Genomic DNA, 14,636 nt, shown 5'->3' with positions numbered 1-14,636 from the left:
GACATCCTAAGGCTGTGAGGAGCACGATAGAAATGGAAGTCTTTCTTTTTTCTTTGTTGGTAATATCACTGGGTAAGGGTTAAAGTGTCAAATAAAGTCCTCCAGCCCTGTTGTTGTTTCGTACAGTTGTCATAGTAATGAATCAGTAATCCAGTGGCTGCAAACTCAAATGCGCCATGGAAGGCTGCGAAGCTGGTAATTTGTGGGCCCGCTTGCGAAAAGGGAGAGCTGCCAACTGGTCATAAACGTTCAACTGGAAAAATGACCCGCATTTACATCGTGCCTCTCATGACGTGGTAAAGCACTTTGCAGCAAATGAGGTACTTTTGGAGTGCAGTTACTGGTGGATTTTAGGAAAAACAGCAGCACACATCAAGATCTCATACCGTAATGTCATAATGACCAGACAATCTGTTTTAGGGATATTGAGTGAAGGATAAATATGGGCCTGAGCACTGGGGAGAATGCCCCTGCTGCCCTTCTCCCAAATAGTGTCACGTCTGACCTCACCTCAATTTACTGCCTCATCCAAAAGATGACATTTGTTGACAGTGCAGCACTCCTTCGGTACTGCACTAGAAGTAGATTATCAGCCTAGATTATCAGCAATGGGACTTCAACAATGGGGCTGGTTTAGCACAGAGCTAAATCGCTGGCTTTGAAAGCAGACCAAGGCAGGCCAGCAGCACGGTTCAATTCCCGTACCAGCCTCCCCAAACAGGCGCCGGAATGTGGCGACTAGGGTCTTTTCACAGTAACTTCATTGAAGCCTACTTGTGACAATAAGCAATTTTCATTTCATTTTCATTTCATTTTCATTCATTTCATTCCACATCCCTTCAACTCAGAGGGGAGAGTTCTACCCACTGAATCACAGCTGAAACTAACATGTTCACGTAAGGCAAAGGATCTGGCCATTCCCAGCTGCCGATACCAGTTTCACTCTAATTAACCCCCTTCAAAAAGGTCTGGCAAGTCACATAAAAAAGAAACAAATCCTCGATCGCCACCCTCTTAGGGATGGGTACTGACTGTGGTCGAGTCAGACCCTAAGAATATTAAAAATGCACTTTGGGAATAAAAAGAGTCACCCACCCTCGTGAATTCCTCCAAAGACGTGTAGTTTTGGCCGTACTCGCCTCTGCACTGTGTTTAAGAGCTCGACACAGCCAACTCTCTGTAATTCTTTGGGAACCCAGTCTCGAAAACCTGAAACCAAAAATTTTAATGAAAAAAATTGCAATAGAATAGGAGCCCTTTCCAATGCCATCGCTTAATAATGGAGTTGCACCGTGCTGATGTGTTAATTATTGTTACAGTGCAAATGCACTGATTAATTAAAAACTTTGATGGCAGAAACTAACGGGATCTTCCATATTTTTTTCCAAAAGGTTAGGATCCTTTCACACAGTGCATCTGTTAAAGTGAAGATAACTGTAACCCGTTAAAGTCCAAAATGTGTAATTGCTTTTCACAAATTCTCATCAATAAGAAGTTGTTGCTGTTTTCATATCTGCACAATCTTCCCTCAGAGAACAGATTGAAGAAGTGTTGGGATCTGCAGGCTGATTAACAGTATAATACACTGCAATGTGGAATATACTGGAACACATTGATGAATATAACACCTTCCTGACAAATTAGAGCCAGAAACTAGCGGATCTTCTGTGCTGCCATCATGATAGGTTAGTAGGGTGTTAAAGTACAAGTAAATTCTTGAGATATGCTGGTCCATATTTTTTTGAGATTCAATTTTTGCTGGTAGAAGAAAGGGGGAGGGGTATGATTCGCACATGAGGAGAACCAGAACTCAAAGTAAGACAATTTGAACTCAGTGTTGAGTTCAAATTTTCTCCGTTACAGTATGGTAGTCACACATTTATGGAGTAGAGGTAAGCATTCTTGAAGGGCGGATGAAGTTTGTTTAGCAATCATGATCTGCAGTTATTTAAATCCCCAGCCCTTTACAAATGAAAAAGAAAACAGGCTGCTGGTGTCAGTGGGAGTACAAAAAACTCTGCCTTTTTGCTGTGATTGATAGACCAAGTGGTGCAGCATCTCTTCTAGCAGTTTTAATCGACTGGTTAAAGTGCCTATTAAGGGATGAGGGGTATGAATATAAGTTTGTTTTTTAAGATATTAAGTACTTGAGATTTTTGAAATAAACTTTGAATGGGCTTTTAAGAATGGGATCTCTTAATATCAATTCTGTATCGTGAAATCTGTATTAGATCTGTACTTTATTTTATTTCATCTCAACATAGCTCCTGAGATCTGTCCATGGTAGATACTGGGTGACTTGGCATGAGTTGACATGGAAGATATAAGAGGCCATGGGAGTGGATGGTGAGGGGGGGCATGCATTGGCTAAAAGAGGTCATGGGGAGATGGGTGGATGGGGCCATGAATTGGCATGGGATCTAAAATGTTACTGAACATCTGGGACTGCAATGAGGCATGGTGGACCTTCAAACCAGCCCACTGTCGCACTCAATCTGTCCTGTAGCAGCCTACACTCTGCCCACAGTGTAGATGGGCCCATAGCTTTCCAGCCCCCACTTCCTTGGAGTGAAGCTCAAGGCATTCGGGGCACTTCTTTTGATGCAAAGCTGACGAATGGCAAATTCCCCAATTTAAGCTACCTGTCTTGGTAGCGAAAATCCAGTCATATCTCCACACATTTCCAATGGATAACGGTCTGGAATAGTTAAAGGATCAGGAGGCTTGGCATCAGTCTGATTGGGCATATTGTGAAGGTACTTTCTATGGTTGTGACCATTTTTATGCCAACTGATAGGGTGGCTGGTTCTATATGGAGGGTTACATAACCTATTCAATGGGGGAAAGGGTTACCCGCCAGATGCAAATATTCCACTGGATGTCAATCCAGAACTTAAGCTGTGGTCTCTACACAGTGAGACTATCCGAATTGATAACATGCCATCTTCTGACTCAGAGATGGGAACATTACCACGGAGCTCGAAGCTCGCTCGTAAGCAAAAGGTCAGAATGGTCTTTCCTGCTGTGTAGTTTGAAATGACTAGCTTTATTTCTCCTCTTTGTATCCTCCTTTAAGGTAAGAGAGGAACTTGCATCTGGGGGAATGTGACAGGCATGTCCCAAACTTTGCTATTAGATAGAGATGGCTAGAGAATTTTAAAGTCACCTGCAAGATATCTCTTTTTCTTTTATAATGAGAAATTAGTGTTTTATGAGGAAATGATGCGAACATGTGCTTTCAATGCCGGATTTCTTCGGTTGTCAGTTCGTTGCTCATTATGGAGAGAATGTGAAGGTTTTCGAGAAGAGGGTAATCCCATCTTCATATATCACAAGTTTCAGTTTTTAAAAATAAATTTAGAGTACTCAATTCATTTTTTCCAATTAAGGGGCAATTTAGCGTGGCCAATCCACCTACCCTGCACATCTTTGGGTTGTGGACGTCAAACCCACGCAAACAAGGGGAGAATGTGCAAACTCCACACGGACAGTGTCCCAGGGCCGGGATTGAACCCGGGACCTCGGCGCTGTGAGGCAGCAGTGCTAACCACTGTGCCACCGTGCTACCGCTGCAAGTATCAGTTTTGGCTCCACTGGTAAAACTCTTGACTTGAGTCAGGGGGTTGCAAATTCAAGACCCAGTCGAGCTCATAATCCAGACTGACACGCCCAGCGCAGTACTGAAGGAGACACATGTTTTGGAGGTGTTTTGTTTCTCAGATGGAAAATTAAAACGAGCCCCCTGGTTGCTCTTTCAAATGTGTGCAAAAGACCCCGTTGCACTGTTTCAAAGAAGAGCAAGGGAGTTCTCCCCAGTGTCTTGGTCAATAGTTATCCCTCAATCAGAATTACAAAAACAGATCATCTGGTCATTATTACATTACCTTATAATGGAAACTTTCTGTGTAACATTTATTCCCCAACCAATGCCTAAACTAAATGATCTGGTCATATGTCTCATTGTTGCTTGTGAGATTGCGCTATGCACAAATTGGCTGCAATTAGTGACCTCACTTCAGTGCCAGAGTAATTAAATTGCTGGACAGATTAAATAACCATTATCACATTGCTGTGTAAGTGACATTGATTGCTCCTCTTTGAAACAGTGTCATGGGATCTTTTACACCATCTGAGAGAGCACATAGGGCCTCATTTAAACATCTCAATGACAGGATGACACCTCAAGACAGTGCAGCATTCCCTCATCACTGTACTTGGAGTGACAGCTGGATTACGCAGTCAAGTCTTTGGGGTTGGACACAATCTGACTGAGAGACACAAGTGCTAAGCGACATGTGGGTTTCTTCACAAAAAACAGCTTTAACCACTTACCCAATGGTGGCCCATGAGTCATGAGAATATCGATACCCTCTGGAATTAGATTCCATTTGTCCAGCAAAGACTGGCCTCTGGGTAGGTTGAAGCCCCAGCCATTAAACCACGGTGTCCTGCGAGACAGAACAAACAAAACCAATGCTGTGAGATATTTGCATGAATCCCCCACCAAGCATGTAAATAGGGTGTTACCGAGTGCCTTGAGGGAAGTCACATGGTGAAGATTGAGCTGTGACCTTCAACCATTTCTGAAGGATACTGAGAAATGATATATTAGCAGAAGTCCAGGCATCTTGCAGGAATGTTGTTTCATATATATAAATAAATAGTAAATAATTTTTATTGTCACAAGTAGGCTTATATTAACACTGCAATGACGTTACTGTGAAAAGCCCCTAGTTGCCACATTCCGCCACCTGTTCAGGTGGACAGAGGGAGAATTCAGAATTTTCAGCTGGTATGGGAATTGAACCCGCGCTGCTGGCCTTGTTCTGCATCACAAACCAGCTGTCTAGCCCACTGAGCTAGACCAGCATAACAATTGAATTCAAAACTAATTATACACCTAGACGGAGCTCAGACAGATCAAAAACTGAGGCACAGAGGTGAGATCTTACCAGGTCATAAGCCTGTTTTGTGGGAGGGGGACATGCAGGTAGGGACATTGCTGCCACTAGGGTGGGGATGTGATAAAATACTGAGGAGCTGCATGGGGAGGGGTCCGCATTGCAGCCAGTGCTGGGCCCTTTTCCCAGCAGTGGGAAGGGCAGTCCACCAACAGGAACAATTTACAAATGTAAAGGGCCAATTGTTGGTTGCCTTCTTGGGTGCATGACATTTTGCCAGCAACCAAGGTGAGGCGAGGCCACCACCACCATCTGTATGTCGAGGTAGCCAAATGCATGGAGTTGGCCTCCCAGCAGCTTCCTGGTGGGATGTGTAGGCCCTAGTTGCTCAAGGTGGCAATGGTTACTCCAGCAAATCCTGCACAACTAGCAATTTCGCACCTCAACCTTCAAGGACACTTCAGACTCTTCCTGCAGCATTAGCAGTGGTCAATCAACCCTCTTGACGGGGCTGTCGAGGCTGCGGGCTGCTGACTCTTTGATGAGAGGCAGCCCACTGTCCTTAATTAGATGTAGAGCGGAAGACTGTCACTGAGGTCCCACTGCCCACTCATGCAGAAGGGCTTAGGACCTGCTTTTGATCCCGATTACAGGACCTGTCCCATGCTGGGTAAATCCTGGCCGTAGATTTTTGTTAGAAAGAGGTATTGAGGGATGTGGGGCAACGGCAAAGTCAAGTGGTCTTTTGATTTCTGATGATCCAGGTTCTTTCTGAAATTTCCGTCTTTGTTACACATCAAATTGCCTTAAAACAATGCCTTTGAAGAGCTCTCCTTGTTAAATACTAGTTCACAATTTGCAGTGCCCAGATTAAACTGCAGCCACAAAATACAGACCAATTTGTTGTTTCATAACTGGCACATTCTTTTTTGCAAGTCTGTTTGCTTTCTTGTGAAATGTTGTCAAAATGACAACAATTTCTCAAGTGATGAAGTTGATCGAAAAGTGCAATCATCTGAAAACGTTGGGTTGGTAAAAATCAATGAATGATTTGAGAAGCACAGGATGGTGCGGCATGAATCAGGGCATCCAGCCCACGGAGTTTAAACTGCTCTTTCTCTCTATGTGAGTGAGCTTGTCTAACCCCCTACCCTCCAACACTACTCTCCTTCTCACTCCCCATGCACAGTGTCCAAGGAGGACATGGGGTTTTCCATCACACCCAGTCAGTGTTGGCGGAAATAACAAAGACTAACGCTTTCCTTCCTCTGCCCTGCTAATTGGGTTTAACTCAATACTTTTCAGAGGGCAAAGGGCCAACAGCAAACGACCTCCATGCAGCAAAAAGGCTGAGATTGCAGCAGTCTAATTGTACCATTACAACTGACTCCTGTGTCAATAATCAATCGGAAACCTTCAAAATTACTTCCAGTAAAAGCAAAATACTGCAGCTGCTAGAGATCTGAAATAAAAACAGAAAATGCTGGAGATACTCAGCAGGTCAGATAAAAGACCATCAACTTGTAACGTCAATTCTGTTTCTCTCCCTACTGATGATGTCTGACCTATTGAGTATTTCAGCATATTCTGTTTTCATTTCAGATTTGCAGCATTCGCTGAGGGAATAAACTGCAGTCAGTTCACTTTGGTTAATATAAAGCACATACCCGATGTGAATGGTAAATGAGTAAACCTTATCACAGAATCTTCACAACTTCCTGAGCACACACAGGATAATTTCCATATGCAATAATTGATACCATCTGAAAATAAAATATATACAAACGGACACTCGCACCAACTCATTCTCTTTAACCCTGTTTATACTAAAATCTTCCAACTAGCATAACATTTTTCTTAAGTTGCAATTTAGCGTGACCAATCCATCTACCCTGCACATCTTTGGGTTATAGGGATGAGACCCATGCAGACACAGGGAGAATGTGCAAACTCCACACGGACAGTGACCTGGTGCCCGGATCGAACCCGGGTCCTCGTTGCCGTGAGACAGCAGTGCTAACCACTATGCCACCATTCCACTTGCATCACTTTTACTTCATTCGTTGAGTCAGGTTTTTAGGCTGGGTCCAGAGGTTTGTGCAGTTGAATTTAATTTTATTCGCAGGAACAGATTGGGAGAGCCAGATTACAGAAAATAAGGAAATGAAACCACTTGTATTTTTTTAGTGCCTTTTGAGACTACAGGACATCCCAAAGTGCTTTAGTGGGAATTAAGTACTGTTGAAGTGTGGTCACTGTAGGAAATTTGGCACCCAATTTGTGCACAGCAAGCTTCCACAATCGACGATGTGATAATGTCCAGAAAATCGATTTTAGGTACTGCCTGGGGGATAGCTTTCGCATCAAAGTGCTTGCCCTCGGCCACATTCGAAGAAAATATGTCAGAATCCACATATAGGCTAATGATACACAGCTCTACCTCACCAGCAACTCTCTCCACCCTGCCACTGCCTCTGATTTGCCACATAGCTTGTCCAGCAGCCAGTACTGTGGGCAGAAACTCCTTCGAATCGAGTAACAGGAAAACCAAAGCCAAAGCCATTGGGCGAAATTCTCCCAAAGGAAGACACACAGCCGGCGTCGGAGGCCGCTCCTCGCCCCCTATTCTTCCACCCCCCCCCCCCCCCCCCCCCGGGGGGGCTAGGAGCAGCGGCGCGTGAATTTTGCGTGCCGGGCCTTGACGCTTGCATCAAAGCGGCGCGGCCGGCGGCACCTAAGTGACGTCACCTGCGCATGCACGGTTGACGTCTTCCCCTCCGCTGCCCCGCAAGACATGGCGGCTTGGTCTTGCAGGGCGACGGAGGGAGAAGAGTGCGTCTTTTAGTGACGCCGGCCTGACGGTCGGTGGGCACCAATCGCGAGCCAGATACCTCCTGAGCACGCCCCTGGTGCTCGATCCTCCCTCCGCCCCCCCCCACAGGCCTCACATGCAGCGGTCGGGCGATGTTCACGCCGGCAGTGACCAGGTGTGGTTAGCGCCGGCGTGAACCGGTCAGGTGCGGCACGCCGCCCGGCCATCCGGGCCGGAGAATCGCCGGTCGCCGTTAGAAACGGCGAGCGGCAATTCTCCGAGCGGCCTGTCGCAAAACGCAACACGCCATTTTGGGGGGGGGGTGAAAGAATCGCGTGGGGGTGCCAAGGTGGCGTGGTGTGATTCGTCCGGCACTCCCACGATTCTCCCACCCGGCGTGGGGGTCACATCGCGTCCATTGTCTTCAGTTTCCCATCACAAATTCCATTCTCTTGTCATTGACACCATTCCTCTCACCACTGCCTGAGGCTAAACCATACTGTTCATTACCTTCATGTGCTATTTGGCCTCGAAGTGAGCTTCCTAACCCTCAAAGTGAGCTTCCTCACCATCCCCAATACCATCTACTTTCAGCAACATAATATCATCTGTCTTTACCCTCTGTTGCTGAAACACTCATCCATGCTTTAGTTACTTCTAATCTTCATTAAACCAAAGCCTTCCAGGTTGGTTTCCACATTCTCAGCTAAATTCTCTGGCCTTTCCTCCAAAATTTACTTTGCCTTGCTGACTTCCTCCTAGTCTTCAAAAACTTGCTAAAGTATAAGACGCTCTCTGACTGCTCCTTTGATCTATTTTCTTCCCATTCCTCCCCCACGCTGCTGCTTGTTCAATGCTTTGAGGTGTTTCCTTCATGTGAGAAAAAGGGGATAAACGCATTTATCTTTGCAATCTCATCCTGTCAAAACCAGTTCTTCATAATCATGTTGCGGAAAAACAATCTACAAGAGCCAACCACCATGACAGCCCCTCATTCTACTATATATCTCTGAATTTAAAAACTGGCGTGCATCAAAAATCCACAAGAAAATCACCAGTTCCACGCAGAAACTGAGACTCAGCAACTTTCCACACCCTCTGCCCTTCTCTACCTGTTTCACTCAACTTTCAAAATGGCATGACAGCCCATGTAGTGCCTCTGGACAGTCTCCACACTTCACCATCTCACTCGACGGAGGTGCCATCTTTCCTTTGAGGCATTAAAGCGAGGCCCAAGTTTGCCCCTACCCCCGCCCCCTCAAGTAATCTGGGCACAGACATGGCTGATGGGCAGTTGCAACCTTTGATATGAACCCAGAGGTAAACACCTGGAGTGACCATTCAAGTATCCAGGGTGGTCAGGCATTCATAATGGTCATTGACTTGAGGCAGGTGTGCTCCAAACATTTGGCTAATATCAGTTGTGGGAGGCAAACAAAGCTGCTGGGGTAATGAAAAAGGGGATGGGAGATTCACTCTCGTTATTGGAGGAAATGGAGCGTTGCAATAAGATTTGACGTTGAGAAGCCAGTAATTAGAAAGTAGGAAACAGTAATATCCCAAACATTTACTTAATGCTAATCTGGGAAAGGTCCACAGTGTCAGAAAAAAGATGCCAGAATTACAGGCTTGACAATACAGCAGCATCAAAACACCACAAATCATAGAGCACGGAAGGAGGCAATTCAACGTTCCATGATTGTGCTGTCTCTTTGGTAGAGCTTTATAATTACACTCACTCTTCTGCTCTTCCGCTTTACATCTGTATGTCTTTTCCTTCAAGTATTTATCTAACTCTCTTTTGAATATTGAATCTGCTTTCACCACCTTTTCAGGCAAAACATTTCAGAGCACAAGAACTCGCTGAGGAACCAAAAAAAATGTTTCCTCGTATCGCCTCTGGTTCTTTTACGATGATCTTAAATCCGGTTGCACTGGATACGGTTTCTCCACTCTCCTCTATCAAAAATCATTCATGATTTGCGAACACCTCAATCAAATCTCCTCTTAACCTTCTCTGCTCTAAGGAGAATAATTCTAACTTCTTCAACTTCTCCACTTAACAGAAGTCCTTTCTCCCTTTTGAGTAAATCTCTGCAGACTCTCCAAGGCCTTGACATCCTTCATTATAGTAATCGTGCTATGGGGTGGTTTTGTGAAGGTGCAAAGACCCCAAGGACGTTCTGACACTTTGCTAGGTTTTATAAAAGGAACTCCCCAAAAAGGATCACGGTGTGGCAGAATCATAGAATTTGCAGTGCAGAAGGAGGCCATTCGGCCCATCGAGTCTGCACCGGTCCCTGGAAAGAGCACCTACTTAAGTCCTCCACCCTATAACCCATTCTCCCCACCTAATCTTTTGGACACTAAGGGACAATTTAGCATGGCCAATCCACCTAACCTGCACATCTTTGGACTGTGGGAGGAAACCGGAGCTCCTGAAGGAAACCCACGCAGACACGGGTGAAAGTGCAAATTCCACACAGTCACCCGAGGTCAGAATTGAACTCGGGACCCTGGGGCTGTGAGGCAGCAGTGCTAACCCTTGTGCCGCCCCATGTCCAATATTAGTTCAGTTTTGCAAGACAAGATTAACAAGCTGGTATTGTGTGAAGTGAGAAATAGGACAGACCAATCCAGGTACCCTCACACTGGTTATATTCCGGTGTACATGGCAACTAGAGACTTTTACTGTGCAATGCAAGATACATTCTTTGAACTGAAAAACTGCACTTTCACTATGGAACAAATGTTACTGTTCTGGTGGGGGAAAAAATATTTTGCTAGTACCTCGAAAGGAAATCAACACTTTTTAAGCATCACCACCTAGTTCAGGGGTGGGCAAACTTTTCCGTGCAAGGGCCACATTCAGAAATTCACAATTTTAAAGGGCCGCATAGTATATTAATTAATAGTCCCGGTTGTAATCAATTAGCGTGCGGCATATACCTCAGCGCTTCCCCCGGCGGCATCCTGCATTTAGCCCTCTTTTTCTCTACTTTTCAAAAATGGCGCTTCACCCGGTTATGATTCTGGGCGCCTCATATAGAACATGGAACAGTACAGCACAGAACAGGCCCTTCGGCCCTCGATGTTGTGCCGAGCAATGATCACCCTACTCAAGTCAACGTATCCACCCTATACTAGTAACCCAACAGCCCCCCCCCCCCCATTAACCTTATAAAAAAAATAATTTTGTTTTGTTTTTTAAAACAATTTTTAAAATGTTTTTTATTTTTTTTATGACTTGATCTTGGTGGGCCGCATAAATACCTTTGGCGGGCCGCATGCGGGCCGTAGTTTGCCCCACCCCTGACCTAGTTGCATTGGATACTCTGATGACAACCAGCTCTACTCCTCCACTGTCTCTCTTGACCCTTTATTGCTCCTGTGCAGTCAGTCAGCTTTCGGGGCTGTCATCCAGTCCTTGCTTCAGCCAAATAATGGGCACATCAGCAACAACTTGTATTTATGTAGTGTCTTTATTGTACTAAAACATTCTAAGTCACTTAACAAGGGTATTGTAAAAACAAATTATGATACTGAGCCACATAGGGAGATGATAGGTCAGATGACCAAATGCTTGGTCATTTGCTTGGTCATCTTGGCAGGATTTGAAGGTTTATCTTATTAAAAGTAGAATAAAAAGGGAAAGAGGCTGAGGCAGATATAAAGACCCTGGATGCCAAGTAGTAGTGTAAACGGTAGTTTATTAACGGTCAAAGAAACAGCAGCAATACAGTATAAGTCCCAGTCGGCACTACCAGGATGCCGGTCCCTGTCTGGGCCGGCCTTTATACAGTCTAAATATGAGGCCCAGCTGGGTAGGCCTCCGCCCATTAGCAGGGAATTTCGTATTCCCGTGGGGAGATCTATTAGTATATCCCCATGGGCTTCGTGAGGGTGATTACAGTAAGGAGTTCTAGAGCTTGGGACTCAGGCAGTGGGTGGCATGGCCATAAATGGTGGCGCAATTGAAATCGGGGGATGCTCAAGAAGCCAGTGTTAGAGGATCACAGAGATCTTGGAAGATCGTGCCGGAGATTACAAAGATAGGGAATGGTGAGGCCATGGAGGGATTTGAAAACATGTATGGGAATCTCAATGGGAAGACCAGATTCCCAGACCTCTCCCATGTATGCTGAACCAGACTGTTCACAGCCTCTGCATCGTTTAGGTACTGAAATAAATATATTCTCTTCACTTCTGTCCCTCCACCTTCTAACCACCATCATGATAAAAAAAAGGGAAAACTAATGTTTCTTCCACTAAAAGTTTTGAAACTGTTCCTTCTTCCTACCATTCTTGATGTAAACTAATTAGCTAAGGTTTTACCATTTAATTTTAGTATGACAATAATTCACTGAATGCAGCTGGAGAGCCTGAGCTATAAAATCTCACTCACAAGGCTGGGTAGTGCAGGATTGAAAGAAAAGACTATTTCACAGCAGTGATCAGGGAAAATGCTCATTCGCAGTGCAGGATCGCATGAAATGTACAATTCGAATAAAACCAAGTGCTCAAAGGAACGGCAAAGGTTCCTCGGGTGGGCGGGGGGGGGGGGGGGGGGGGGGGGAGGTTCAAAGGCATTGGAATTGGCATTTTTCCAGTCACAGTGGCTGCGCTATATACAACGTGTAACAGTTGATGGAGCAGGTGTCAGCTGTTTGTCTGTGGGCAACACACTCCCCTCTGAGTCAGAAGGTTGGGGTTTCGTATGAGGAGAGATTGACTAGGTTAGGATTGTTCTCGCTGGAGTTCAGAAGAATGAGGGGGGATCTCATAGAGACTTATAAAATTGTGACAGGACTAGACAGGGTAGATGCAGGGAAGATGTTACCAGTGATGGGTGTGTCCAGAACCAGGAGTCACAGTCTGAAGATTCAGGGTAAACCATTTTGGACAGAGATGAGGAGACATTTCTTCACCTAGAGAGTGGTGAGCCTGTGGAATTCATTACCACAGGAAGTAGTTGAGGCAAAAACATTGAATATATTCAAGAGGCGGCTAGGTATAACACTTGGGGTGAATGGGATCAAAAGTTATGGGGAGAAAGCAGGATTAGGCTATTGAGTTGGATGATCAGCCAGGATCGTGATAAATGGCGGAGCAGGCTCGAAGGGCCAAAAGGCCTCCTCCTGCTCCTATCTTCTATGCATCTATGTTTCAAATCCCACTCCAGGATTTGAGCTGACATTCCAGCCTAATGTTCCCAGTGCAATGTCAAAGGTGCTGTCTTTCACAAGGTATTAAACCGAACCCCACCTACCCTTTCAGGTGGAAGATTCCATGGTCCCCATTTCAAAGAGAAACAGGGAGTTCTCGCCCATTCCCCAACATGGGTCCTTGCCTGATATTTATTCCTCAACCAACGTCACAACTGTGGCTGCATTTCCAAATGATTTCATTGGCTGCAAATGGCAAATGATAGGAATGGCAGCTCTTCCTTTAACTAATAAATAATGGTGAAGCTGTTTTTACTATAATGATAAGATGTATAAGACACATTTACTGCAATGAACAGATTGGCTTTCTTTGCTTAGCTGATGCTGGGTGCAATTTAACTGGAAAAAGTCTAAGTGCCATATCGGGTGCGACTCCTGGGTGCTGAGCCGGCGAGACAGCAGCCCGTATTTAATGGCGCTTAGTGCTGAAAATAAAACCCAATGAGCTTCATGGCAGAAATGGCTGTTCTGCCAGATGATTCACCGGAAACACGCCCAGCAGCTTCCGCAACCAAGGGGAGCTGTTCGTAAACACTCCTTCCAAAAGGATGGCACGGTAGCAGAGTGTTTAGCACTGTTGCTTCACAGCTCCAGAGTCCCAGGTTCGATTCCCGGCTTGGGTCACTGTCTGTGCGGAGTCTGCATGTTCTCCCCGTGTGTGCATGGGTTTCCTCCGGGTGCTCCGGTTTCCTCCCACAAGTCCCGAATGACGTGCTGTTAGGTAATTTGGACATTCTGAATTCTCCCTCAGTGTACCCGAACAGGCACTGGAGTGTGGTCAATTCTTGTCCCTGCTACAGTTTTATGATATTAATAATAATAATCGCTTATTGTCGCAAGTAGGCTTCAATGAAGTTAATGTGAAAAGCCCCAAGTCGCCACATTCTGGTGCCTGTTCGGGGAGGCTGGTACAGGAATTGAACCGGCGCTGCTGGCATTGTTCTGCATTACAAGCCAGCTGTTTAGCCTACTGTGCTAAACCAGCCCCTATTCTAGTGAGGCCCAATGCAAGCTGAAGGAACACACATCTTCCAATTGGGTACATTACACCATCTGGACACAACATTGAGTTCAACAACTTCAGGCCATGAACTCTGTCCTCCGTTTTGAATTTATTTCCCCCAAGTGCCTGTCTGTATCTTATTCTCTCAGGTGGTTTGACCATGTTAAATTGCCCTGAGTGTCCAAAAAAGGTTAGGTGGGGTTACTGGGTTATGGGGATAGGGTGGAGGTTTGGGCTAAATTAAGGTGCCCTTTCCAAGGCCCAATGCAGACTCGATGGGCCGAATGGCCTTCTTCTGCACTGTAAATTCTATGATTCTATGATTAGGGGATTTTCACAGTAACTTCATTGCAGTATTATTGTAAGTCTACTTGTGAAACTAATAAATATTATTATTATTATTATTATTACAGTTTGTATCAACCCTTGGAAAGAGCACCCCACCTAAGCTCACGCCACAACCCTATCCTCCACAACCTAACCTTTTGGGTACTGAGGAGCAATTTAACATGGCCAATCCACCTAACCTGCACATCTTTGAAGTGTGGGAGGAAACCGGAGCACCCGGAGGAAACCCACGCAGACACAGGGAGAACGTGCAAACTCCACACAGACAGTCGCCCAAGGCTGGAATTGAACCCGGATCCCTGGCACTGTGAGGCAGCAGTGCTAACCACTGTGCCACCCCCATGCAT

The 14,636-nt window shown here is 45.5% G+C and overlaps 1 protein-coding gene across 1 annotated transcript in view; it reads right to left on the bottom strand.

The window, feature by feature from the left end:
• Positions 1-1,087: 1,087 nt before the first annotated feature.
• The window catches only part of mpped2a (metallophosphoesterase domain containing 2a), a 231,905-nt gene continuing 218,356 nt past the window's right edge, over positions 1,088-14,636 (bottom strand). Inside the window, exons 5-6 of the mRNA XM_038806054.1 lie at positions 4,333-4,448; positions 1,088-1,209 (exon numbers count right to left, since the gene is read on the bottom strand). Coding sequence (XP_038661982.1) covers positions 1,088-1,209; positions 4,333-4,448 — 238 coding nt within the window. The remainder of the gene's footprint in view (positions 1,210-4,332; positions 4,449-14,636) is intronic.

Source organism: Scyliorhinus canicula, chromosome 9, assembly GCF_902713615.1.
Source record: "Scyliorhinus canicula chromosome 9, sScyCan1.1, whole genome shotgun sequence".
Classification (NCBI taxonomy): Eukaryota; Metazoa; Chordata; class Chondrichthyes; order Carcharhiniformes; family Scyliorhinidae; genus Scyliorhinus; species Scyliorhinus canicula.
The sequence above is the reverse complement of the archived record's forward strand: the minus strand, read 5'-3'. Positions and strand labels throughout refer to the sequence as shown.